At 44.9% G+C, this 27,801-nt stretch overlaps 1 protein-coding gene across 2 annotated transcripts; it reads right to left on the bottom strand.

Annotated features, from left to right (window-relative positions):
- Positions 1-60: 60 nt before the first annotated feature.
- LOC139644509 (cytochrome P450 2K4-like) lies at positions 61-26,979 on the bottom strand. 2 transcript variants are annotated; one of them, XM_071519882.1, is made up of 9 exons: positions 26,779-26,979; positions 14,920-15,082; positions 14,620-14,769; positions 14,345-14,505; positions 9,500-9,679; positions 8,060-8,201; positions 1,540-1,721; positions 341-482; positions 61-248 (listed from the first exon to the last, which is right to left on the bottom strand). In XM_071519882.1, the coding sequence occupies exons 1-9, from the start codon at positions 26,977-26,979 to the stop codon at positions 61-63; spliced, it is 1,509 nt and encodes a 502-aa protein (XP_071375983.1). The 2 variants fall into 2 exon arrangements, with proteins under 2 accessions (XP_071375983.1, XP_071375984.1); XM_071519883.1 differs by lacking the exon at positions 26,779-26,979 and adding an exon at positions 20,435-20,473.
- Positions 26,980-27,801: the final 822 nt, after the last annotated feature.

Genomic DNA, 27,801 nt, shown 5'->3' with positions numbered 1-27,801 from the left:
ATATGCTAAGATGCAATCATTCGTAACTAAGCAGTGTCTACGCAGTACTAGTCATTTTCCTCAAACACGGCTAACAGCACACAGCTGATGAGGTGTTGGGCTGAGGGTAAGGCCTAATACAGGTGTCAAATCCAGCTGATCCTCTGTAATTCCAGGTGGAGGAGTGAAACGAAAATGCTGGAGGAGAGAGGTGAAGAAGAGAAAGAGCTCCATCCTGGCCAGACTCTCCCCTACACAAACCCTTGGACCTAAGACAGATCAAGGAATATAATAGTCAAGTAATTTTGGTCTCTTAAATTTCTTAGTGATAATAAGCCATCAATAAATATAACTGACTCACCTGTAGAGAATGGTAGGAAAGCATCTCTCTTTACAAATTTCCCCTCCTCATCCAGGAAATGGGCCGGGTTAAAAGTGTTGGGGCTGTCCCATTCATTTTCATCTTGAAGAACGGATCCTAGTAGAAGAACCACTGGGGTCTCCTTAAGAGACGTAGAAGTAAGAGATGTTAACACACTTTAAGGTTGTCAAAGTTTTTCACAGTTCCAGAACTACTTTGGCTGCATGAAGGAAGTATGATCTGTGGCAATGCAACATGGCCATGCTGTGGCACATTTGTCAACACAGCAGCCTCAGTAGAAAACAACTCCAGCTTTATCTGCTACAAAATATCAATTTAACTCAATTTATCTCACACTCATGTCAGTCGAAACACCGGTGAAGTTTGTATGTCCACATAACACACAGAGAGTTAGCTACCACAGCTCCATGTCATCCTTCTCCAAAACCACTGAAGTGAATGGGAGCTGGTTCTTTAGAGTTCAAAAAAGGGCAAAATAAAATTACCATAAAAGTCCAAAGAGCTTATGCAGCAAGTGTTCTGAAGCCAAATTATTGCACTGTGAGACCAAAATACCTAAGTTAAGTCTTGCGTGGCACCCCTATGTTGCAAGCAGAGCTCTTTCTCTTTGTGTGAAGCAGACCTCTGCGTTGGAGTGTATACAGAAACAGGGAAAGGTCACGTGTTCATGTCAAGTAGAACGTGAAAACACAATGTATGGGTGCACAGAAGTGCGAGCATTTTCAGAAACAACAGTGTCGGTGAAGACTTGTGCCAAATACTGGTGTAAATTTAGGTCTTTTTGACTCAGTGCAATCGTTTGGCTTTTTACGGTCAGTTTTTTTTGCCCTTTTTGGAGCTATAAATTACCAATCCCTGGTCACTTCAGCTGATTTGGAGAAGGCTGACATGGAACTGTGCTAGCTAACTCTTATGTGAACATACAAACTTCACTATTTCACTTATTTCAACTGAGAGTGAGGGTGAAAAGTTAAAAGAATGACGAAATGGTGATTTGACCCAAAAACTATCAATATTCATTAATATGCCCTGTTGCCGTCATGAAGCTCTTGTTGAAACATTATCAATATGTTATAAATTGAGTGCATGCCAAGTGTTACTGATCATCATTTTATTACTATACAATATTGAAAGAGTGTTGCATCTCTTTGTTAGGGTTAGGATTAAGGTTTATTTACCTTCTTGATGAAATAGCCCTGGAAGGTTACATCTCGAGAGGTGCAATGTGCAACTGTGGGGACAATGTTGGCCAGTCTCTGAGTCTCATGGATGACAGCAACAGTGAAGGGCAGGTTCTTCCTGTCCTCAGCCCGGACCTGACGACTTCCTATCACCTTGCTCAGCTCCTCCTGGACCTGGTCTGGGAGATGAAAGATGAGGAAGAACAAATTAATGAGAAACCCACAAGTTATGAAACGGAAGAAGCTTAAAACATGTTTAATAAAAAAAATAGTAGCTACCTAATATAAAGGAAATATTTATGAACTTGTCCTCGTCTGAAAAATTGATCGTGCCACCAATAGCACACTTTCACCCTGTTAGTGAAAGTGTGCGTAATGGCGGCTTTGTGTCATGAAATCAGCGCTAATTTTAATTTATTTACTCTGTAACTTTTCCATATACTCTCAACTCTCCTGTGGCTTTTTTGGAGATATTTTGACATGTTTGGACTGCTTGTCAGCAGCAGGAGGCAACGGAGCTTGTCATTTCAACCAACAGCTGACTCGGAGTCAACATTGTCTGCAGGTCCAAATACACAGGTATGTAAGAATCAAATTATATATAGGTCCAAAATCGTTAAACTTATCCTTTCATGACCAAGAAATATAGATACCACTCGCCTGTTATTGAATAGCATTTTCATGAAGATAAATGTAAATGGGTAATTGTTTCCAGTCCTTCAGGGAGCAACTTCTAAAATTTGGACTAAGCATTACCGTGCAGCAAATATGGGTTTTGGGGATTTTTGAAGGGCAATACCAGTGTTTTTGGACTGAAGCTGCTGATGTGGTGCCAATATTACAAGCTTTAAATTTGAAATTTTTTGTGCCCAAAAAAATCCCCACAATCATTCAGCATTTGCCTTGGTAAAGTGGGACTATGAGCCACTAAAACTACATTGAAACACATAACAACAACAATGATAATAATAATAATAATAATAATAATAATAATAATAATAATAATAATAATAATAATAACATAAGAATAAGAATGATAAACATGTTCATGCAAATCAATTCAGGTTAAGGGCTTTCCAAGGGCAACTAGTATAATAATGATCAATTATACAATATGTAATTAAACCGATATCCAATATTGATAAGTATTAATGTTATACATTGAATCATGTATATTAACATTTGCATATGTGGCCAAAAATGCACTTAATTACTTTGTTAACTCTTCAAATTTTTTAAGGCTTTCAAGAATAGACCTTAGGACCCTGAATAATGCTCAGCAAATCACTGAGTCTGGCAGTGCAGTATATACCTGATAGTTGCAACAAAAACTGAAAACTGTACACAGAAATTGTTTTTAGGTCCACAAAACATCTCAATTACATGCGCCTACATACAGTAGGCTATTCAAGAATAGGTGACACCCTATATCTGCTGAGCTGTAAAGGTCATTCAATAAATTTAAGCCACTGAATCAGGAGCCATAACCACAAAAAAATATTGTATTGGCAAGAACTTTTCTGAAGGGGAAACAGCTAAGATTCTCTTATTGCCATTGAGCCTGTCCACACTCTCCTCTCTCCATCTTCCATCAAAGGTTGAAAACGATAGTTAAGTATTGTAACTCTAGTTCTATGATCACAGGCGGAGCCCTCTAACAGGGCTCTGTTGGCTTAGCCACTCATCTAGTCGCCTCAGCGCACTGAAATTTGCATGCACGTGCTCAGCCAATCAGGATGAGCCTATACAACCTCAATGGGGCCTCGCACTATAAATGACGAGTGGCCCCTCATTCAGCATCCACTAAGTCTTCAGCGACTCGTGGAGCGGCAGGGCGAGCTGTTAGAGGGTCTATTTCACACAGGCTTCGCCCTCTAACAGGGCTCTGTTGGCTTAGGGGGCGAAGCCCGATGACTTCATTCCCTGCCGAGACACTAACATGAACAACATGCTGTGTCATAGCCTGGATTGACTGTAACAATGCAATATGTCAGCCAGATATGGTTCCGCTCACACCCATGTCTATAGAATGGGAGGCCTGAAAAACCAACGCTACACTTAATCATGTTGACAAACAGTAAGGTGTAATGCTGGCCAACCCAGTGGCCGGTCTCCATCAAGCTTTAACAAGAGACACAGGCCTAGTAGATAATTTCTTCACAGGTCTCGTGTACCAGTACTGAGTACAGAACCGGAGAAAGACCCAGACACATCCAACAGATAGAACCTGATGAATGGACAGGGCGTCGACCAGGACGCCACTGTGCAGAGGAATTTCCTGTGTCTCGGCACCACTGGGACATGAAAGTAAGCATCTTTCATATCCACTGTGGTGAACCAATCGCCCGGCTGTACCAATTCCAGCATCTTTTTTGCAGTAAGCATGCGAAATGGTCTCTGGTTGATGCATGTGTTGAGCGGACGGAGATCCAGAATAGGTCTCATATCTCCGGTTTTCTTGGGAACCAGGAAATAACCAGAATAGAGACCTCTCTCTCTGTCTTCCTGGGGAACCACAGAAACTGCTCCCTTCTGGAGTAGTTCCTGTATCTCCCTGGAGAGGGCGCTCATGCCTTCCTGAGAAGTTATGATCGACTCTCACTCCTGTGAATGGGGGTGGTACGCAATGAAACTGGAGTGAATAGCCCAGTCGTAACGTCCTGTCCATCCATTCTGTCAACACACACTGGATTCGCCACTCCTGATAAAATTCTGTCTGGGGGCGAGCAGACAGCTGTGGAGCGGAGGAGAGAAATTCTCAGCAGAACGGTCCAATGAGCCGGGGAGCGGAGTATTTTGAAAACTCATCTGCTCTCGCTCCATATACACTGGCCGGCGTCTAGGAGAGATCAAGCCCACCGTCGGAGACAAGAGGCAGGGGGCCGATCTCTCGTTCAAGCCGGGCGGGCGACTGATTCCCCGTGCTTCACAAAGGATCTGCTGTCTGGAGCTCATCCGCCGGCTGAAATGGTTGAGAGGCCGCTCTGCCGTCATTGAGTCCGCATTCTTGTGGACGAGTGAGGCGGGCCGAAGAAACGGTGTGCCGGTCTGTTCGTTCTCTCCACCATTCTTTCATGGAAAAAAGGTGGAGAGTTGGGAGCGACTCCCAGTGATGCATCCCGTCGTGGGATGCATTGCCGGGTGGGTTAACGTTGCCGATACCATCCTCCAATGCATGCCACGAGACCGGAGAGCGGGGAGTGGTTACACAACGTATCAGTCGCCCGCCGCTCTGCTGTGTTTTCCGTGTGGAAGACAGGCAGAGCGGTAAAAGCCTTCCGGCTTCCTTCCTGTTTCCCGTGGGACAGCAGGGTGGGTTGGTGATACTGAGACCATCAGCCATCCCATTTTGGCCCGAAGACCGGGGGGAAAGGGGGTTACCGCACCACCGAACTGATCGCTGCTCCGCCGTGCTTCCAATGTGGGAAGAGAGCAGAGAGCAAAATGATGACTGCGATTGCCGCTCTGGCCAGTGTCCCTTATGGGATGACAGAGAGCAATCAGCAGTCAGGGTGGTAGGAATAGGCTCTTTATGGAAGAAATAATTTGTTTTATTACAAACAAAAACATCACTCACACAAGGCACAATGGGAACATATCCAGGAACATTGTGTTGGGATGCGCGGAGCGTTGCCGTCGGAGCGAGCCGGTGGCGGGGCAGGCTGTGTCGCCGGCGGGAGGGGAGAGGAGGATGTAGCAGAAGAGGAAGCCACATTACGCCATCCACACCTCTTGGACGCTGCCGTACGTTCTCAGCCATCCTCATCACGTTGGGGAAGTCTAGTTTCAACGATGGATGAGGTAGAGCGGCGGACGTGAAGGATGCAGCCGTGACGGAGACAGAGGAGATGTTGTCATCGCTGTCCCCCGGCGGCATCCCTTCTTCATCCTCCGCCACCAGGGGAGGAGCCGGCAGCGGAGGCGCTGTGACAGGGGCAGAAGAGCAGGGCTCGGGCGAGCCACCAGCGGCCTCCGCCTCGCTGTCATCACAGCGGAGCTCGATTTCAGGGGAACACTGATGCTGATAGCATTTGAAATGAGCTCAACGCTGCCGGCGTCTCACCCTGGAGAGAGCCCTGCAGCGAGTCGGAGACACCGTCCACGGCGTGTTCCAGGCCGAGGCACTCGAAACACGCCTCATGCGGATCCGTCGTCGCGATCAGGCCGGGGCAGCCCGAGCAGTCTTTAGCGATGTTGGTCTCAGACGATGCCATCCTAGGCAAACTTGTTCGTCAGGCGCTGGAGAAAAAGTGGATGCTGAATGAGGGCCGCTCGGCATTTATAGTGCGAGGCCCCATAGAGGGTGTATAGGCTCATCCTGATTGGCTGAGCATGTGCATGCAAATTTCAGTGCGCTGAGGCAACTAGATGAGTGGCTAAGCCAACAGAGCCCTGTTAGAGGGCGAAGCCTGTGTGAAATAGAACTAATCTTTTCAAGAATTGCCTCATGTCACCTTCTCCCAACTGAATAAAGCCTTTTCTGTACAAACTCCACCTGCTCTCTAAATGACTTATATCTTTCTCCTTAAAGCTGAAATAAGAAAACTTTTCTGACCACTAGAGGGAGACAGAAACTGCAACACATCTGTAAATAAAGCACAGCAAAGCCACTGCACTACAGAGGCCTACTAAGGGAAAACCTAGCAAAGCACCGTGCATAAAGGCTAATAGCTAAGCTAAGCATACCTACAGAGAAGTGTTGCCGGTTACCAGTCTCGCTGGCAGATTGTGCCCCACAATGACAAGTGAAGACATAGGTAGCAAGTTTACTAGTTTAACAAGTTTACTCGCTCGCTTCAACGATTCCACGATTATGAGAGGTTTTTGCAGGAATTGGGGGGGGGGGGTGAGGGCCAGTTTTAAAAAGCGAGAGAGGTGCCTAGTTAGTTATAAAAAAAATGACAAGCTACTGAATGTACTGGGAGGAGCTTTGTTCCGGAGTGGAATTAAACAACAAGGTTAGGAAAAGAGGTGAAAACAACAACATTGGTTTTTATCATTATGTCTATGAAATCTCCACATAGCACACATTAGTTTCAGGATTGGTTAAAAGGTCTGATATCACTTATTGCAGGCCAATGTGTGACGGGGTCAGTGCTATGGGGTTTTATGCATGTTTTAATTGTTATTTTTTTGCATGTTTTGCATTGTGTGTTTTGTTGCTTTTGCTGTGATTCTTTAATGATCCTGTTCAGTTTTTGTTTTATTGGATTGGTGTGTTTTTATGGCTTTGTGTGTTATTGCATGTGGTAGTGTTTTTTTTCCGACTGCCCCTGAAGAACACAGGCACTGACAAACCCCAGGCGGTAATCAGCGGCGAATAGGTAACAGGTGTGGCACTGGTGAAAGTTTGGAAAATGGCAGGGACGCAGAGACGAGAGGAGGGCAAGGCAGAGGAAGGTACGACCGAGGGAGGCATGGCAGGGAACCACAAAGAACCAGACCGAACTACAAGTGGTCCTCCACTGAACCCACAGACCGGAAGACGAGTCACCACAGGAGCCTGAAGCGCAGCAGCCCGTGTCCGTAAGGCATGAATACTCCAGCCTGGGTTGGTAGCGTGTCATTACCACCCAGGAAAACAGTGAGTATTTATTACCATTATTTTGCGGTGGACACCGGGAGAACCGGCTGCGGGGCCAAACAAGTGGTAAATCTGAGCTGGTGTATCTGTAGGATACTGGCGGGTGTTGTCTGTTTCCCCAGAACGAGTGGAGCACCAGCGAGAGGACCGCGGCGGCCATAGCTGTCTGCGTGGGAAGGGGAACGGACCGCCGAGAACGTTGGCTGGCATTCGTGTTGGACTGGTGGTTCCACCGACTGAGAGACATTAACAGTAATGGACTTATAGGGGGATGTTTTAGCTTGCTCTTTGTAGTTGTACTTTAGGACATTTTGTAGTTGCCTTTTAACATTTATTGTTTTATGATAATAAACCTTTTCAATTAGCTACATTTTGAGTTGTGGTTTTAACTCTGCTCACCCCTGATTCTAAAAAGAACCTGCTTAGCCTTTTTAATGGAGTCCTAGGCTCCTCTTAACTCCTAGGTGGCGTTGTCGGCATTTTAAATATCCCTTTTAACATTCTTAATATTTATTTTATCAATTGAGTTGGCCCAGCCACGGCACAAATCCCTAGGGTGATCAACAAAGTATTACTGTATATATGTTCAGCCTTTAAAACATTACATCCCTATCCAGCAGCCTGTCCTTATAAGCTCCAAATTAAAAAAAAAAAAAAAAAACACCCTTTTACTCAAATTGTACAGTATTGACTATACATCAGCAAAAAAAGGAAATGCACAAAATAACTACTGTTTTTGTTGTGCATCATCTCAATGTGTTTTCCAAACACCTAACAAGATGATACAACATTGTGATTCAATGGCATGATTTTATTCCATATGCTGAGGAATTATGACCACTGTATTTCCCTTTGTCAAACTAAAGCATCCATTTAAAAAACAGAGGTGGAATGGAGCAGGATTTAAGTGAGGGTTTAATGTGTGTTCCTTACCCTGTATTTTGGGGTACTTGGCCATGAACAGTAGGCCATATCTAATCGTAGTTGACGTAGTATCGGTGCCAGCAGTGAACAGGTTGACAACAGTCACCAGTAGGTTGTCCTCATGATAGTGAGAATTCATATCCCCAGATTCCTTACAAATATTGAAACAGCTGAGTGTCAGTACAATCATATTTGAAACAAACAAGACATTTCAAATGTAGTAGTAGTAGCTGTCGTATTTTATTGTCTTCAACTGTTTGTCTTCACCTCCCTTAAAGACACCACATTTTCTTTAATTTCATGCAACCACATTCTCCCACAGTTACATGTGTACTCACTAGGATGTTGCTTTTGCTTTTGTGGCTGATGTGCTAATCTGCTAGCTGCTATTAGCCAACATGCCTGCAAGAAGTTGAGCCAGTGCTAGTGAAGGCCTGTGCTCCATGTCTAACAAGCTGTAGTTAACCCTTCATCTTGCTCCACAGCATCAGCATGGGGAAGAGACCTCAGAAAAAAGACTCTGAGAGGCAGCCCCCATTATCCCCTGCACCCATATCTGTGAAAGACATGAATGAGCAGGGCGAGGCAGCAACCGCTGTCAATGCATGCAGCACCCATCACACACACTGACATGTACACATCCCATTTTCCCAATGGTTTATGTACCATTTATGGTTTTGCTTGATTAAGCAATGATTAACCATACTTTATGGTTTATGGGGTCTCCCGTAATGACAAAATGGGAATCAGTGGTAATGAATTTAACTCTAGTTCCTTGAGGGAATGGAAAGAGTTGCACTGATAGTTACCCTCTTCAATGGCCTGGCTTGGTTTAAGTGCAGAATTGAACAAAGGGGATTAAGTATGAGTATGCGACATTAATATGTGAGAACAAGTGGGCTCTTTATATTCAATGCACTTATTAGATAGATGGATAGATAGATAGACAGACAGACAGATAGACAGACGAATGGATGGCAGGCTTGACTACTGAATCTTTTACAAAGGCACCTTATCGCATAATGAATGTTGGTTGGTTGGAAGGCAGTGGGATCACGAATGATTGCTACAGTCAGTTAAAGAACTCCTTGTTACTCTCCCCTCTCCCACTGTCAACCTCAACTAGCCTTTTCCTGAATTGCCCCAAGGGGATTAATTAAGTGCTATCTTATCTAATCTTATTTTATCATATGCATGTGCAAGTGGGGAGCACATGCATGTGTATATGCATGGCTTTTACGATTACATATGATATGTGCAGTATGAGTGTCATGTATGTAAGTTGTTTTATCATGTATTTATGTGTGTATTAACTTTTCTTTTATATGCACGTTTATCTTAGTATTTCTCTGTTTATTATGTGAAGTGTGTTGAGACCCTCGTTGGTGATAATGGACTTATATAAATTAATCCTTTTTCCCTCTACTTCAGGTAGCATCATTTTTATACCTCCAGGTGTTTCTTGCGGGCCAGAAAAGAGTCCACAAAGCCTCTGCACATCTGTGGATTGAGGGTTTCCTGTATACCTCTGATCAATTCTGTCATCTGTTTCCTATTAGCAAAAGCACTCTTCATCAGTTGCTTTCGAGCTCCAGACCATTTGCACAACACTGGGAACTCGTTGTACAACTGCAAAGCAAACAAACAAATTCACATTATCTGCTTTCTCATTGGCCTACAATTAAATTGTTTGTTGTATACAGTATATCCTTTTGTAAAATCATGTATTTAAGCGACAGCTGGGACATACCAAATATCAGAACATATGCAATGGGATACACACTGGACTCACATTAGTAGACTTGGGGTGCTAACAGAATATGATTCACCACCACTTGGTTTGACCTGGTTGAAGTGTCATGAGTGTGTGTGCAAGGGGGAATTCACAAGTATTCTGTGGTGACAATGGAAATGTTATACTTGGGCCATAAGACATAAATAATATGTTTGCTCTGAACTAGTGAACATTAACTACTGTCTCCATTTGCCAGAAATGAGAAGAGTGTGTACCCCGTTCACTAATATATGTCACATAAACACACAGCTCCATAAATTGAATATGAATAAACAGAAGACCTGACTCTGACCCTTGATGGTTTTCTGAGAATAGGAGTACATTTTCTGATCCAGAACTGATATAACAAAATGTTCAATTTGCTGGAAAGTTCAGAACAAGACAAGGTCAAAACCTAGTATATGGCTGGACCGTGTATGAGTGTGCCACGTGCCACGGCCGACCAATGGTGTAACTAACTCTGCTGTTGACAGGGGTTAAAGTGGGATTTGGCAGGTGGGGGAACCCTGTTTCGGAGGGGGGGGGGGGTCAGAAAAAAATAGTAATTTAAAACAAATTTCCTGCATTTCTACACCACCTAACCTCTAGGATTAAGTCAAGAAACAGCAACCCTGTATAATGTTAACCAAAAATGTAAAGATTATGTTATATTACTAGATTTCAGCATTGAGGTACATTCATGATCTTGCATAGGCATACTAACCTAAAAAACCTATTATTGGGAATCATGAGAAAGTTTCAGAGCGACAGACACAAAGCGTCCCCGTAACCATAGCAACTTACTCTCACTGCTGCCTGCGTGCGCACGGCACGAGAGGAGAGGGAGAGACGCAGAAGAGCTGCTGACTGAGATTACTCTGAGCAGCATGCATGGGAATAAATGACAATATAATAATTATATAATAATAATATAATATATATAATAATATAATAATTTGTGTATATTTCTCGCTATTCAGATGGTCTGAATAACTCGCTGCTGCGCTGTGCTGCTCTGTCTCGTCTGTCCTGCTGTCAGTTTCCTTTTTTCACGTCGCGACGTTATCAGTTATGAATTTGTTTTTCACTGCGTGAGAAAATGGACTTGTGGCGTGAGAGCGTGTGAAAAATGTCAATTGCGTGAGTCTCTCGGTCAATGCGTGAGAGTTGGCAGCCCTGTGAACTCGCTTGTCATTATTATGTATGAAACTGCCAATCAGATTTATTTACTTATTAATCGAAGGTGCCGGAACGCCGTTCCGGATCATTCCGGCCCACTTTAACCCCTGGCTGTAGACTGCTAATACAGAATAAAAGTCCTGTCTCTCTCTCCACCGTTGTCGTCTCCACCGCGCCCACGGGCCGCATTGATCCTGCCAATCCAAGCGCCAGGCGCTCTGTTACCCGTCGGTGCCGAAAACGCTGTTCGCCGGACACCGGGGTGCATCGTTGTCGGGACCCCGGGCGAAATCTCGGCCGGATCATCGTGAACAAATCGGCGCCCAGCTAGTGGCACCGGCCGGAACCGTGGCCCCGGGAAACTTCGGGAAGGTCAGCAATAAGCCCTCGGCGTGATGAAACCTCCATGCTTGTTTGTGTCCCTCTCTCCCCCGACAGAACAGAGGACTTCAGGTGGACTGAGCTTGCGCATATGCATCGACATAAACGGTGATATGATATAATTGTATAGATTCTACTTTAGCTTCAGCTTACATGCATGATATTGGTCAGCCTGCTTATTGTGTGGGAGAAACGGGCTCCTGATCTCAGCGGAGAAACTAGACGGCGGAGAAAACGAAACTGAAATTTCTGGCTCTGTGATACTGTGTTGTGCCACGTGCCACGGCCGACCAATGGTGTAACTTGGTCACTCAGTCACTCAGTCAGTCACTCAGTCACTCAGTCAGTCAGTCAGTCAGTGACAGACATTCGCATTTGTAGGGCTGGCCCTGCTGTTGCGGTCCAGCCAAAAACAGTGTATGTGTCCACAAGTCTTTCTCCCACTTCATTACCTGGACCAGAGTTATGTTTTCACCCTGTTCCGTCTGTCTGTCTGTTTGTCTGGTCATGGGGCGAGGAAGAACTGATTAACTTTTAACACTGATGGGACAAAGGGGGTGTGGCAGTGGGCATGACTGCTGATAAAAAGGCACGTATCTTCTGAATGGATTCATATAACACCATTAAACTTAGGTGTGTGGGGGTGTGGCAGTAGGCGTGCACTTTGCACTGGAGAACTCATTTCTGGTGTGGACATAAACGCCCTGCCAATTATTCCAAAACTTCGTACAGTGGTAGAAGGGCAGCACTAATGGAAACTGAACAGATATAGAGCTGAATGGTCATGTGGTCATGATCCCAGCCAGCTTACCATCCTGACTAGCTCTGCTCCAGTCCTGGTTTTTGCCCTCACCAGTTCCTGTCACTGCACACCTGTGTGCAGTCAGCCCCGCCTGCTACTGGCTGCACCAGCTGCAGTTCATCTGCCCATTTAGCCTTCCCATACAGTATATCAACTCTCCTTCCAGTCTTTGCCAGATCGTTCTAGCTTGCTACCTAGTTTGTTCCTACCATTACCTGTTCTGCTCTGCTGAATAGTTTTCTGTGTGCCTGGTTCTGACCCTGCCCGTTCTTTGGACTGCCCTGCTTGCCTACTGCTACTGGTATTGTTGCCTTGTGACCACCTGTGTTCGACCAGTGCCTCTCTATGACCCTGTACCTGCCTACTACTTCAGTAAAGACGTTTTTGAACCGTATTCTCCGCTTCAGTCTGTGTGTCTGCTTTTGAGTCCTCATTCTGATCCTGATACGTGGTGTGGTGATAATCAGCTAAAGTGCTTAAAAGTAGCTAGATGGTGGACATTAACTGGAGTTTGCAGATGATGGATATTATGATGGCCCACATTTTACATGATCTCTGCCCTGGTGTAAGTCATTGTAGCTCCAATTGTTTGGAAAATCCTATGGTACTAATACAAAGTAGGGTGAAGAGACAAACCCTAACCCAATTCCTCATTAATTCTCTTAAGACATCAGAGGCACACTTCAAACGCATGAAATGCTAACACCACCGCCTCATCCTCAGAGACGCTGCTTCCACCCAGGCGTCTATACAGGGTCCCCTGCTCAATCAACTCACTTCTCTCCACGCAAATCTATAGTGTTCCTCTGCCTCAGTAGCCTATTCTCTGGCCAGCTATCCCTGCTCCCTAGCTGCGTATCTTTACATTCCCCAGCTGCTAATACTCACCAATGCACACACCATTTAAGTCAAATCTTAAAGGAAAGGCGGTGATCTTTTGGAGTTTTACTCTGTCTTCCCTGAATGTGTAAACAAACAAACAATTGACATAACACATTTTCCAGCAATAATAATAATATTATAATAATAATAGATCTTATTTATGTAGCACTTTTCAAAACAGAAGTTATGGTGCTTTTCTATTCTTGGCCATTGCTGGCATTTCTATCCAGTGTTGATCATTTCTAGCCATTGCTGGCTAATTCTGCTCAATCACATGGCCATTTCTACCCATTGCTGGCTCTTCCCGGTCATTGCTGGCCCTGTCTAGCCATTTCTGGCTGTCTCTTGTTATCTGGTCGTCTTTGATCTACATCTGGTCATTGCTGGCTAAACCTGGTGATGAACAATTATTTCTGTCCACCGCTGGCTCATGTTACCCCATATTGCTGTTGCTGCTGACTATTTAGCCTCTCTTACCTGCTAATTCCTCAGCTCATCATATTTACCGGTAATTCCTCAGCTCATCATATTTACCATCTCTTTATGTCTATTTGGCACAGTTTTTCTCCTGGGTAAGGTCAGAAATTATTTCATTATTTTAGGGGGACCTCATTCATATCTTTTTTTACAGCCTATGGTTTCATCGGACACCTGCAGGACGTTAATCTCTACAGTCCTCTCACCACCACCAGCTTCTAGACTCCATCAGGGGGAAATTTATCATATGCTGCCTTCATGGGATTACAACACCATGAAGATAATTTCATGATGGAGTCTAATCGCCAAGCCTTTCAGTAAATTCTAGATTCTGTGGTAATTTCAATCATGCAATAAAACTTATCATTCACTGGAAAGTAGGGGTGCTATGGTTAGGTGGCTGGCTGTATACATTTACTTTTCACTCCAGTGACCTGTGTTCAAGTCCTGACTCATGCAAAACAAATTTTAGCAGTGAAAAATGTTTTCATGTTCAGCAAAACCAAATTACCAAAACCATACCCTAACAATAACCAAATTGTTTTAGTTGTCTAACCTCAAACTAAGCAGTTTGATTTTGGTCCAACCAAAGTATGCAGATGTGATTTTGGTGCATGCGCAGTGATGATGCGGCTGGCCATGTCTAGCTATAGTACAAATCAAAGGCGCATAGCTTTTCATAAGATATGTATGGTACAGTGTGTAAAATATAAATATTAAGTTTACTTTGGTTTCACTTGTGTGTAGATGCTTACTGAGCAAGATGCTAAGTGAGAATCATGAAAATATTAAGCAATACCTGTACTGAAGCTGAGCCCAAAAGTTGAGTGTTTTTATTAGCTCGATCCACCATATTTGTGAACTCTGGGTCATCATATTCAAATCTGCTGCCAAAGACAATAGAACAGACGATATTGGAGACAGCATAGTTGACTGGCTGGGTAGTATTAAAAGCTTTACCTGAAAAAAAGTAGAAAAAAAAACAATAGCAAAGAAATTAGCAATGTAAGAATGAAAAGTTTTTTTGTTCACCACCAAAATTGCAATTCTGCCAAAATTATATAAAATAATTACCATCTTTTTGTTTAAATACTTCAATCAGGTACTGACTCTCCTCGATAATTTTCTCCTCATTTGCCTTCTTGCCCATTCCAAAGTCTCTCAGGTTGGTCAGGGCAAAATGCCTCATCTCTTTCCATGAGTCCCCATTGGAAAATACAATTCCTGCAGATAAATATTTTAACAAAATGTTAGTTTTTCCTCCTCTATTCATAAAATAGCATTGTTGATAAGTAATTATACAAGGTAGTAGAATATTTTACAATAATTAGAATAGAATAATTATACAACACAAAATCTTTTTTGGGTCCTTACCATGTGTTAAATTTAGGTCATTGATTATTGGGACAATCTCCTTTTCTCCAAACACTTCAGCGTGGTTGAGCAGAGCCTGCTTTACTGTCTTGTATCCTGCCAGGACCACCACCTTCTTGAGTCCAAGATGGACTGTGAATACTGGTCCATATTTCTTAGAGAGCTGAGATCAAGGTAACATAATAATAATAACATCACACAGCAATCAAACCAGTAAAGTGTAACAATACTGGATGCTGCTGTCCACAAAGACTTGAGAACATCAGAGCACCATGTTCAGATTAATACAGAAACTGTGTGGTGCTGGCCAAATCAGTATTGTCTACGCAGCTGTACTGTGTCCATGGTGTCAGTTTGTGAAAAAAATCATAGAGACAGAGCCATGAAACAAACAAGAGGCACATGAGCTGCATAATGTCTCACCATGATATATTAAACATAAGATAATGAGGTAATTAAATAAGCAAATTAATGCATTAATAGCAAAAATTTCTATGACAACATACTTGTCTTCTTTGATGGAGTTATAGTAGTTTCAGGAAAATGAGTTTGTCTACATCAATATGCAGAGTTATGCAGCAAGGTGCTCCAAAATCTAATCAGATAATCTACTGTACAGGGGGGATCTGTGGTGTATAAAATGAATAATTCTGGTACTTCTGGTTCTGGTATTCTTGGTGTATTTCAGATCACAATAGCCTACATGTTAATTAATTAAATTAATTCAACAGCCTTTTAATATTGATTTCAACTACAGTAACGTATTGCTTTGGCAGCAACCAGATGCCGGAAAGACCATGTGAAAATCAGTATTATGGTACTGAACTAAATTTCATGCAGCTCAGTTGAGCTGTAAATTGTAAAATAATTCACAGTTAATTTAATGTATTTAATAAACAGCTGCCATTAAATGTGAATACTGCCCAATTTAATAATTTTCATTGGTTATTCCTCTTGCCTGGGACTGCACTATCAATATTTCTCAAGATGAACTAAAATTGACCAATAATAAATTGACCAACATTTATACCCCTTTTTTTGGCATTGGAGGTTAAATTGTCTCCTCTAGCGACATCGTTAAATTGGCTGTTAGATGAAAGCCTAGCTCAAGTAACTGTTCTATTTCGTATAGGCTTCGCCCTCTAAGAGCTGTCGCTATTGGGTTTATCCCTCTCGCACATGCGCAGTCTGAAGATTTTCTTACCCGCCACTCTACGCTACAGTGGCTACACTCAGGTCCTCAACTATAGAATATACAGCGTTGGGACCTGAGCTCTGCTCCAAAAATTTCTTCAGCGATCAAGCAGTCAAGAAGAAGATGAAGAAGTCGTCTCACCGTGCCGGAGGAGCTGTCCGCTTGTGTACCGCCTGCCGGACTGGCTATATCCTGCCGCCAGACCTCCACCGCCGCTGCGAGGCTTGCCTGGGCGCCGTTCACACCGGGTTAGCGTTGGCCTCCTGCCAATTCTGTGCTCGACTGCCTGCGGAGGAACTGCAGCGGCGGGTGGACTCCTTCACGGCGCTCCAGGTGAAGGGAAGCGGCAACGGTAGCCGAGCTGACCGGAGTGCTGTCTCTCCGGACGATGAGCTGGACAAGATCCTGTAAGGCAATGACTTCCCGAATATTCCGGAGGAAATCCTCAATGGCATGCACGAGTCAACCGGCTTGGCTCCCTCCATCTCGGGCTCTTCTCCCGATTCTCCCGTCTCCCCGTCAGGAGACCTGGAGCCTGATCTTGAGGGCGGGGCCCTGCAATTGCGGCTTTCCCCTTCCCCACCATGGCAAGGAGCTCTGCTGCTGCGGTCCTCTCCTTCTCCACTCCAATCTGCCAACCACATGCCAGCCGCCAAAGGACTTCTCCTGGACTTGCCAGACATCATTAAACAGGCAGCAGATTTGAGGGGCATAGCAATGCCAGCAGAGCAACCTGCACCTGCTCACGGCCTCTTAGGCGGGGATGTGTACGTCCAGGAGCCACCGGTCAAACGCCCCCCCCTTTGGCCCAGGTTTTCGGAGCTTCAGCCCTTCAGGGAGGCAGCGTTTTCCGTCCCCAGAAAACTGCGAGCTCTGGTGGCCAGATGGGAACCTTTCACCAGGGTCCATGGGGACACAGAAAAAGGTTTACCCTCCATTCCGCCGCTTGAACCTTCGCCGCCGACGCCACGGGACCAAGCCTACGCCTGTCTATCTGATTACTCGTACTCGTCAGCAGCACAGATCACGGCGGCGCAGAACAACATTGCCCTGTTGTCCTCGGCTGTCTCTGCCATGGCCATCAAGTCCGGGGTTTTTTCCCCAGAGTTGGCCACGAACATTGGCAAAGCGATGACGGCTGTCCTGACTCTCGCCACGGCGACAATGGTGGCGTCGTCCAGGATCATGGCGTCGCAGACTATGGTGCAGCGGAACATCTGGCTGCACATGTCTCAGCTTCCCCCTCTCATCCGATGGGAGCTGCTGGATGGTCCCATAGCCCCTGATGGGCTGTTTGGATCACTCCTCCAAAGCGCCACAGCCCACCTACATGAAGCGGCCAAGGAAGCGGAGAGGGTGAGGAAACACACCTTTTGGGGCAGAGCTGCACCTCCGCCTCACCCGATGCACAGGGATGCTCGCCCCAAGAGGAGGCGCCCTGCACCCGCAACAGCAGCTGCGCCCCCATGAGCACCCACTGCGGCACCACCTCCTCCCCCATCGCGGTATCCTCCGCCGGCAACCTCGACTTGGCAGGCTCCGCGCTGCCCAGGCAAGATCCGGTGGCTAGCGTGTACCTGGCCCAACCCCGCCGTCGAGCCTCCTTGCAAACAAATGCGTCAGTGGCAATGACGGGATGCAGGGAGTCTCACTATGGCTGAACCGAAACACAACGGCCCTTTTCAGGGCCACCCACTGTTTCCTAAGGAGCTTTTCCTTTCAGCCAGTCCGCCGATGCTCCCTCTGAGCTGTTTGCGGCTTCTCTCACACAGACTCATGCTCCCCACACTCAACAGCGGCTCGCCACTGCACACACAAAGCGCAGTGCTGCGAGCTCAACCTGAGCGAGAGTGGGCGATTTTCAAAATACTCCACTCCTCGTTGCCCCTCCTCAGGGACAAGTGGACGTGTGTGAGGACAGTTTTTCTCACACAGCGGCATCGGGCAGCTATGCGAGTGTGGGGGCAGGGCTTCAGATGCCAGTGGGCCATTCATTGGTCAATGCCCAGAGTAATAAATCCTCTACTAACCGCTAGCTTCACTGACCGTAAAGGATTACCAACCACCTCCCTCCCATTGGGGCGAGTTAGTGGTGGTATCTCAGCACAGCCTTTTTCAGACTCAGAGGGAGGAGGCTATCTCCCCTGTCCCTCCAGGAGAGGAGAAGGAGGGTTTTTATTCCTGCTATTTTCTCACACCAAAGAAAACAGGCGGGATGAGGCCGATTTTGGACCTGTCCCTGTTCAACAAATACATTATGAAGCGGCCTTTTTCACATGTTGACAATCAGACGTGTTGGAATGCGTGCGTCCCAGCAATTGGTTCACATCCATCGACCTGAGAGATGCATATTTCCACATCCCTGTCATTCCCAAGCACAGGAAGTTTCTGTGCTTCTCCTTCCAGGGAATCCAATACAAGTACAACCGGTTACCATTCGGTTACTCTCTGGCTCCGCGCACCTTCTCCAAGTGTATGGAAACGGCGCTGGAGCCATTAGGCAGGAAAGGGATCAGGGTTTTGTTCTACCTAGACGACCTAATCCTTATGGCTCACTCCCAGGAGAAAGCTGCACTTCACAGTGGAAGTTTTACAGCATCTGCAAACACTGGGTTTCGCCAAGAACTGGCAAAAGAGCTCTCTGCTCCCCACCCAGTGTGGACTTGACCTCTGCCACCATGAGAGCAAAGCTGTCCCCAGCCAGGCTGGATGCGCTAAGCTCTCTGCTGTCGCACCTCACAGAGTGGTGATGGCGCTGTCTGTGATGCTTCTGCTAGGCATGATGTCTGCAAGTCACGTGGTGGTCCCCTTGGGACTCCTCCACATGAGGAAAATTCAGAGATGGTTCAGCCGCTTGCGTCTCGACCCAATACAGCACAGAAAACGCATGCTGTCCATTCCTCCCTCACTGCAGTCAGACCTGGCATACTGGAAAACCCCCCTGTGTCCTGTTGACATGGGTTCCCCTCAGGAGAGAGACGTCACACATATCGGTGGACACAGCGGCCTCTTTCCGGCTGGGGAGGGACGTGCATGTCTCAAGTTGTGGGGGGAAAATGGGAGAATCCTCCTTCCCTCCACATAAACTGTCTGGAACTGTCCACAGTGCTCAAAGGTCTAAAGCACTTTGTTCCGATGCTGACGAACAGGCATGTCGTAGTGAGGACAGACAACATGACAGCGGCAGCATACATCAACCGTCAGGGCGGTGTGCGCTCAGCCCGGCTGCTGGAGATAGCCAGGAGCCTCTTGCTGTGGTCTCACAGACACCTGCTCTCCATCAGAGCGGTGTACATCCTGGGGGTACAGAACCGCGCTGAGGACTTGATGTCTCGCGGCGGTCCCTCCCACGAGTGGAAACTGAGTCCCACACTAGTTCAGATGTTGTGGGACAGGTTCAGGAAGGTGAAGGTGGATCTGTTCGCCTCACGAGAGAATGTGCAATGCGCACTGTGGTTCTCCATGAATGTATGAGACAATCCTCCACTGGGAGTGGATGCATTCTCTCACCGGTCGTGGCCCAGGGCTCTCCTTTATGCGTTTCTCCCAGTTCCCCTGATTTCTCACCTCTTAGCGTGCGTTCAGGAGGAGAACCTAGCGGTTATTCTGGTGGCACCATTACACACAAGCGCCTCTTGGTCCCCGATCATGGTACAACTGCTGGCGGGGAAACCGTGGCAGCTCCCATGGCGCAGAGATGCACTGTCACAGCTGGACGGTGCGATCCTCCACCTCCCGGTAATAGGCCAACAACTGTGGGCCTGGCCGCTGAACGGGAGCGCTTGGAAAGGTTAGGTCTGCCCCCTGCGGTGGTGCGCACTATCCAAGGTGCGAGACCCCCTTCTACTACAGCGTGTTACGCGGGTAGATGGTTTGCTTTTCAGCGCTGGTGTGTGGAGAGAGGCTCAGATCCCACGTCGTGTCCTCTGCCTCTCATGTTAACCTACCTTCAGACGTTGGCAGATAACGATTTGGCTCCATCTACAATCAAAGCGTATGCTGCAGCCATTTCATCCTGCCACGAGGGCTATGGAGAGAGATCAGTTTTCGCACATCCCTTGGTGAAGCGCTTTTTAAAGGGAGTCAGACGACAGAAACCTGTCGTGCGCTCTAGCTCCGCAGTGGGATTTACCTCTGGTGTTGCGCGCTCTGGGGGGCCCCTTTCAAGCCGATAGCCCAAATCTCTCTGACTTATGCGCACTGTCGGTCTCGCCGTCCTGCCTTTCTATTAGAAAGGACGGGAGCACAGCGACTTTACAGCCAAATCCCTCATTCACACCTAAAGTCCTAAAAAACTCCTTTTGGTCGAGAATTATTTACCTCGAGGGGTTCTTCCCTCTGCCTCACAGAAATGAGGCAGAGGAAGCGTCTCACCGTCTCTGCCCAGTGCGCGCTTTGTCACAGTATGTTTTGCGCACAGCAAACATCTGACAGACACAGCAGCTGTTTGTTCATTACAGAGGGCATTCACAAGGCTCGGCTCTGTCAAAACAGCGTCTGTCGCACTGGCTGCGTGATGCCATCACACAAGCCTACAGCGCGGCAGGAGCCGAGCCGCCACAGGGCGTCCGGGCGCACTCCACGAGAGCCTTGTCATCATCTACGGCCTTCCTCAGAGGGATGGCAATGGCAAACATCTGCACAGCGGCATCTTGGGCTTCTCCGTGCCCTTTCATCCGTTTCTATCTGTGTGATGTTTCTGTGTCCTCCCTGAGTCATTCAGTCTTAAACGTGCTAGACCGCAGATGACGCGTTGTCAGATCTGGCGTTTTTACGCACATGCCAAACGGTACACCTCCAATCTAATCATCACGGATTAGTGGGCTGCATGAAGGATCATTATGATACGTAATCAACGTCTCACATTCTGCAACGGCAGTGTTGTGTGGCGCAAGTGTTCTATCACTCGCCTTTTTTCCACGGTTCCGCTCCAAGGTTAACATGAGGTCAACCATGGCACAGCTGGTGTTTTCCTGCCTTATTACGCTTCGCATTATAGGGTTGTGAACTGGTGTATGTTATTGGCTTGAGGTCCTTGGTGTCTCAGTGGGCATTGATTACATCAGCTTCGCCCTTAACCCAATAGCGACAGCTCTTAGAGGGTGAAGCCTATATGAAATAGAACGTTAGTTATGTTACCATAACTCCAGATTCTATGAGTATAGGCGTAGCCCTCTAAGACTCAAGCCCCCTGCTCCACCGACATTGGCCGAAGAAATTACTTGCTTTTGGGAGCAGAGCTCAGGTCCCGACACTGTATATTCTATAGTTGAGGACCTGAGTGTAGCCACTGTAGCGTAAAGTGGTGGGAAAGAAAATCTTCAGACTGCGCATGCGCGAGACAGACAACTGGAAAACTGAAAAATGTAATCAAAAGGGTTTATGTTTATAACAGGTTATAAAAGATGTGCAAATGTTCGATTTATTTCCTGTTCTACTCTGGATTGTTCTCTCCATCTTGTCAGAGTGCAGTGTATGTTCACTTGCACTGTCCTAATCATGAATCCACAGACTAATATCCAGGGTCCTGGATCCGATATATGACTTTTCTGCATAAAACCCATTCAAGTCCACCATTCACATCTGTGACTAACAAAAGTCTGAAGAGTTGCTGCCTGCGTACCTCATCTGTAATGTTATTGATACGTCTATGGGAGTTACCATTGGATATTTATGATAAGGGGTATATGGAGATTTTCCGACCAACATTAAAATAGTCAAGCCTCCCTCCAGCTCAAAAATATCACGTGGCCCTCCTTGTAAACTGAAAAAAAATGACAACCCGCTCCTGCCAAATTTAAAGACAGAAGACAGCAGAACTGTACACTGAAAGATTTGTGTCTATACAAGGAACAAATAGGTGTAGCCTACACCTACCGCACATTTTAATTGTGACAGACAAAGTGAGACCCAAGAGCAGACACGTCCACGGAGGCAGGTTTAACAGGAGTTTACTGGAAGGTAGATGAGGGTAAGTGCTCATACCGCATTCACCAGCCCTCTCGCAAAGACGCAAAAAAAAACAAGTGTAAATGCAACCAAGACGCATTGGAGACGGATTGGTATCCGATTGCTCAAACCACCTTCGGAGGTGGCTTTAGACACATTCTATCCTCAAGTTTGTCAAGTGTAAATGCATCAACCATCAACTCCTCCCAAACGGAACAATGTCTCTCCACAACGCCCTTAATGAATACTGATGCATGCAAATGTGCTTGTCATTCCATTCTCTGTGTGAGAAAATTACAAAGACGGAAAAGAGAAATTTCCCAGCTGGCTTCAGTTCGGGCATCACTGATGAAATAAAGTTTGAGTGGCAACATGTCACAGCAGCAGTTAATGCCGCCAGCTCCAAAAGCCAGAGTTTATAAAACTAAAAATAAAAATAAATATGAAGATATAAAGGTTGACGCCAAGAAGCTCATTGCGGTGGTTGAGAGCTGGCTGTAAGGACGGCTGTGCGCCTGGCACCGGCATCTCCAATGCATGCCAGCCGTGCTACAGTACAAACCATAACGCATCATTAATATATAACATTATGACATTAAGTCCAATTGCTTAACACCTTGAATTTGTTGCAATAATTTGGAACAAATTGGAGCTCTGCTAAAAGACTGTAATGCACTTACCTCAGACTAATTCACACCATATGTGTATGTGTTTGCTGTAGAGTCAGCCTGGAAATGAAGTGAGTGTAAAGGCCATTTTTACTTTATTTCACTGCTTTGCCATCAAAGTTGCCATTCCTCACTGTCTCCAAAATGTGCACATGCTGGGTCAGTTTCTGTAGCGGTGCGCACATTCTCACTACAAGTGTTTTCTTTTTTTTGTTAAGTAGCGCCTGCCGTCTAAAAACTGAATTTCTGTGGCACCTGCCATCTCCACAATTGCATACATCGCGGGAAAGCAGGGAGAGATGCAATCGGATTTCTATCTGGCTAACAGAGACGCATTGATGTGGCCAGGTGTAAATTGAATGTGGATAAATCATATCTGGATACTATCCGGATAAGAGACGCGTGAAATGACAAGTGTAACTGGGGCCTAAAGCAAGATGTCCAAAGGACACTAATGTGCATATAAACAGCCAGCTTGGTAAAGAACTAGAATTTCCATGATGTTTCATGTCATAGCGCCGTTTCTGACTGGCCGGCTATCTTGTGTTTGCGTTTATTGTCTGTTATTAGTTTAAATACAATTTTGGGTGTATGTTGTATTGTAAGGGACATTGAAATATAATAATAACCCAGTGTAAATCTAAACCCTTATATAGTTAATATAAACCAGCATTTATGTTAAATATCATCCCAGTGTGCTGGGTTAAATGCCCAACCCAGCATTCTGTTTTGACTCAGCAGCTGGGTCAGAAACTAATTGAGGAACTGAGGAAAATAGGAAAATAGGATTTTCTGGTTATTCTGGTTGAGTATAACTGCATGCAAGCCTGACCACAACTCCATTTTAGAATGGCAGAGTGAATTTCAGGTTACTACATTGTTATCAAAATGAAACACTGAAAGAAGATTCAACACTTATTTTACACTTAATTCACTTGTGCAAACATTAAAGGAGATTTCAGAGTGTTAATATATTATTGGTTTAAGTTATTACTTTATTCAGCCAAAACAGTCAACAAGCCAATAGTTTAAGTAATACAAGTTTAGTTTTATTACATTATGTTTTTCAGTATCAGTAGTTTTTACATTAGTGGCCTATACAACCTTCTGTATTGATTCTGTTTCTCCTCTGGCCACCATCTTTAACCCTTCTATTATGTTAAAATTAACAGACATCTTTTATTTTTGAGGTCAAATTGACCCCAGCAATGTAAACCTATCTGTCTCATGTTACGGGCCCTAAAGCATGGGAACATTTTTGAAAGATCAAAAATTCAGTATCAGTCAAAACAAAGAGAAAGAAAATATGTATAAAATCTTTATATGTTCTCTGGTTTTAAAAGGCAATTGTGTTTGGGGTCAAACAACACTGTTGTATACAAAGTGTTGTATCATCATGTTAAATTTTATTTTTACCTATTGTCCCCATGAAATTAGGAAAAGTCATCAATTGTCAAGCTGAAAAAATAATGGTAATCATGTTTTTAGACACGTTAAATGTGGAATGGGGTCAAACATAATAGCAGGGTTAAAAAAACAAAACAAATATCAAATACAGCTGCAAGCGGCGATTGAGAGGTCCAAGCACAATTTGATAAGACAGACAGATAGACAAAACATTACAGAAGGTAGAAAGACACACACCAAAACTGACATGTTGTGAAGATCAAACATGCAGTCTAACACCGGCTTTTGTGTTGGCTTTGCTGTGTGCCACAGTGGGGAAAACTGAGTACTGGGTGGAATTTGCAAACCACCTGCCAATTTTTGGTGTTTCTAGGTCTTACGGTTTTTGCTGCACAAACACTTTTCAACAAATTTTCACGGGGTCACAATAGGCAACGTCCGACTATGACCTCAATAAGCACTTGGAAACATACCACATGCATGCATTGCTACATTGTTGGCAAGTAGGACTTGCCCACCTGAGGATTCAAACCCTGGACCCTTGAAGAAGGTGACTTATTGACTTATTGAAGGTGACACTTATTGACAATGACATCACATGTGCAAAACTGGGGTATTTTTGTCTATTTAAACTTAAAACGCTTACAACAGTCAAAATGTTAGTGATAAAATTCTGAAAAAAATCACACATCATTCTGCTGGTTTCGGGGGTGTATTGTCAAATATTTTGGTGAAGTTTGATCAAACATTTGGCGAAATAGAAAATGATGTGCATACAGTACTAATTACAGTAAGATATTGAATATCACTGCGGACTCACCGTTTGACTGATCTGAACACCCTTTGACACACTTGATATCTACCATCTAGAAAATGTCTGTGTCAATTTTGGTAGCATATGAATGAAGACTTGTGCTGATATAGATGTTAATTTATTTTGCATATTTTGAAAAATATAGAGTGACGGACTTCTGAAATGACCATAGGTTGCAGTGAGGCAAACTTTTGTCACAATTCAGTGTCAGGATGTGCTGAAAAAATTTCAGCTCTGTAGGACGTCCGGGTGATTTATTTAGATTTTTTGAATTTTGGAATGTGAAGTGTCTAGAAATTTAGATTTGTTGTAATGAGCCATGCCCACTTAAATCAATCATTACCAAATTTTATGCATCGAGTGAGTCATGACCCAAGATCGTGCGAACCGAATTTCGTACGAATCCAGCCGATTACGAGATATAAACTTTTTGCATTTATAGCGCCCACTAGTGATGGAACTCTTGCTTTTGGGGGTGTGTTCAGGCAACACTTCTCAACACGTGTTTCAAATTTTGGCTTACTTAGATGAACGGTTAATGAGTTATGGGCAATTTAGTGTTATGGCGTGTTTAGTTAAAAGTTTATTGGTCGATAAAAGCCAAACCATTTGACCTATCAATAAACCTTTATACAACTTTGAAAGAGGATGGTCCCAAGATTCTCCACAGTAAGTTTCATGCGAATTGGATGAATGGCCTAGGAGGAGTTGCGAAAAAAGTGTTTCTTAAATAATTCAAAATGGCGGACAATGCAATATGGCGGACATTGAAAGTGGTATATGGGTTGAACTCGGCAGAATCCATAGAAAGAATCTAGGAACATAAGAATTTTCAGTCTACGATACACGGTTCAGATGTTATTGGCCAAACGTAAAGTTGCTTGTTATAGCTCCACCATCTGGCCAATGTGCCTTGCCTGAGTAGCAGTGCGCCGTAGGAGCCCACCTGCCAAATATGGCTGCTGTAGGACTTACGGTCTCTAAGCTGCAGATACTTTTAGCGGAGAAAAAGAAAAAAAAGAAAAAAGAAATTAAAGCTGCAAGCAGCCTCGACAGGTATTCACAGTGCGCGACCGCTCAGTACAGCGACCGCCTCTGAAAATCACTCAGGACCGGTACGAGAAGCGTCCACAAGCGATCAGGAGTGAATGCGAGTCACCGTTTATGAGTAGATGCCGTTAATGTGTGATTTCGGGCGTTAGAGGTTAGCTTAGCACAAATTGAAATCGGTACCGTGTTGTCGTTCTTTGGGCTATCAACACCAAACTTGGTACAGTCCCTAAGGGTGCAGTCAGCGATGTGCCCACAGAGTTTCAAGGTCATAGGTCACTGTGAAGTCGACTTGTGATAGGTTGAATTTTGTCAAAATCTGATTGGCTAATAACTCTGCCATTTTTTACCCAATCATTCAAAAAAAAAAAATAGTTTTGTTCGGGCATGTCCATGGACCAAGCATATCACATTTGGTGTCACTTGGACTTGCAGTTCAGGAGGAGAAGATTGTCAAATGTTTTTCAAAATTTCCAAGATGGTGGAAAATCTACCCAGACGGACCTTATGGGTCCCAATTTGAAATTTGTTCAGCAGACCAAATGACAGCTATATACTAAGTTTCAAGAGTCCGAAATGTGACAAAACCGTTTGGAGACCTGCTTAACGCAGTTTGCCATGTGCGTGCCAAATTTGAAAACTTTTGACCAATCAGTGGCTGAGCTAGAGCCAATTACAATGGGGGAATAATAATAATAAGAATCCAGCCAGAAATAATAATTCCAGCAAATACAATAGGGTTCCAGCACTACGTGCTTGGACCCCTAATTATTTACCTTATAGAGGGTGTTGTGAGGCAACTTGTGATCCAACTGCAGCAAATTACCAAGCAAGGGAAGAGGTTTGGGTCCTGGAGGCTCCTTCTCCTTGGGGCCAGAGCTGGAGAAGAATAGGTAGAGGACCAGCAGGACCAGAACAGTCAGCAGTAAGGTGGTGGAACTGGGGAACAGCAGCAAAAGATCTTCCAATAGAGCCATGCTTTCATACATAATATAGCTAATAAAACAAGAGACCAGTTCTATTAGTGTATTCTTCCCTGTCTGTACCCTTTGGTAGATGCACAACAAATGCTGGCCGGTATCTTTTGGGCTGGGCTAACAGCTTTGTGGGCGGGTTTTCAGTGACTCTGGGCGACATGGCCCAGGGTATTCATTAACTCTAGCACCTATTCTCTTAACTGAGCTTTGCAAGTCTCTCACCAAGTGTAACTCCTCCACCTCATGTATTGACCCTGTACCTACAGCATTTTTTAAGCGGGTGTTCGATAGTGTTTCAAGTCATGTCCTGAAGATTATAAATACATCCCTTCAAATAGGCATTGTGATGGAAATTCTGAAAATAAAGTCTATATAAAAACAAGTGTCTCAGTCATCTGTTTATTCAGCTTTCTGTGCAGAAAGGATCAGTTACAGAGCATACAAGGTCTCATGCAGACTGATACAGAGTATTGGGTGAGTCTGCCTTTCAAAGGAGGAATGTATGTGCAATTGAGAGAAAGAGCAAGTGTTACAGTTGGGGGCTGTGCACCAGGCGTTGATTACAGCCTGGTTACATGACTACATAGTAATTTTCCATTACAGCATCTTCCCAGATGCCTTCAAAACAGCTGTTGTAAAACTCTTACTAAAGAAACCCAACCTAGATGGTAATGCACTGACCATGCTTTCATACATAATATAGCTAACAAAACAAGAAACCAGCTCTATTAGTGTATTCTTCCCTCTCTGTACCCTTTGGTAGATGTACAACAAATGCTGGCTGGTATCTTTTGGGCTGGTTTAGCAGCTTTGTGGGCGGGT

Source organism: Centroberyx affinis, unplaced genomic scaffold (genome assembly GCF_046629955.1).
Source record: "Centroberyx affinis isolate AG114_WGS23_722 - 3 ecotype Tasmania unplaced genomic scaffold, CSIRO-AGI_Caff_v1 ptg000748l_1, whole genome shotgun sequence".
Taxonomy (NCBI): domain Eukaryota; kingdom Metazoa; phylum Chordata; class Actinopteri; order Beryciformes; family Berycidae; genus Centroberyx; species Centroberyx affinis.
The sequence above is the reverse complement of the archived record's forward strand: the minus strand, read 5'-3'. Positions and strand labels throughout refer to the sequence as shown.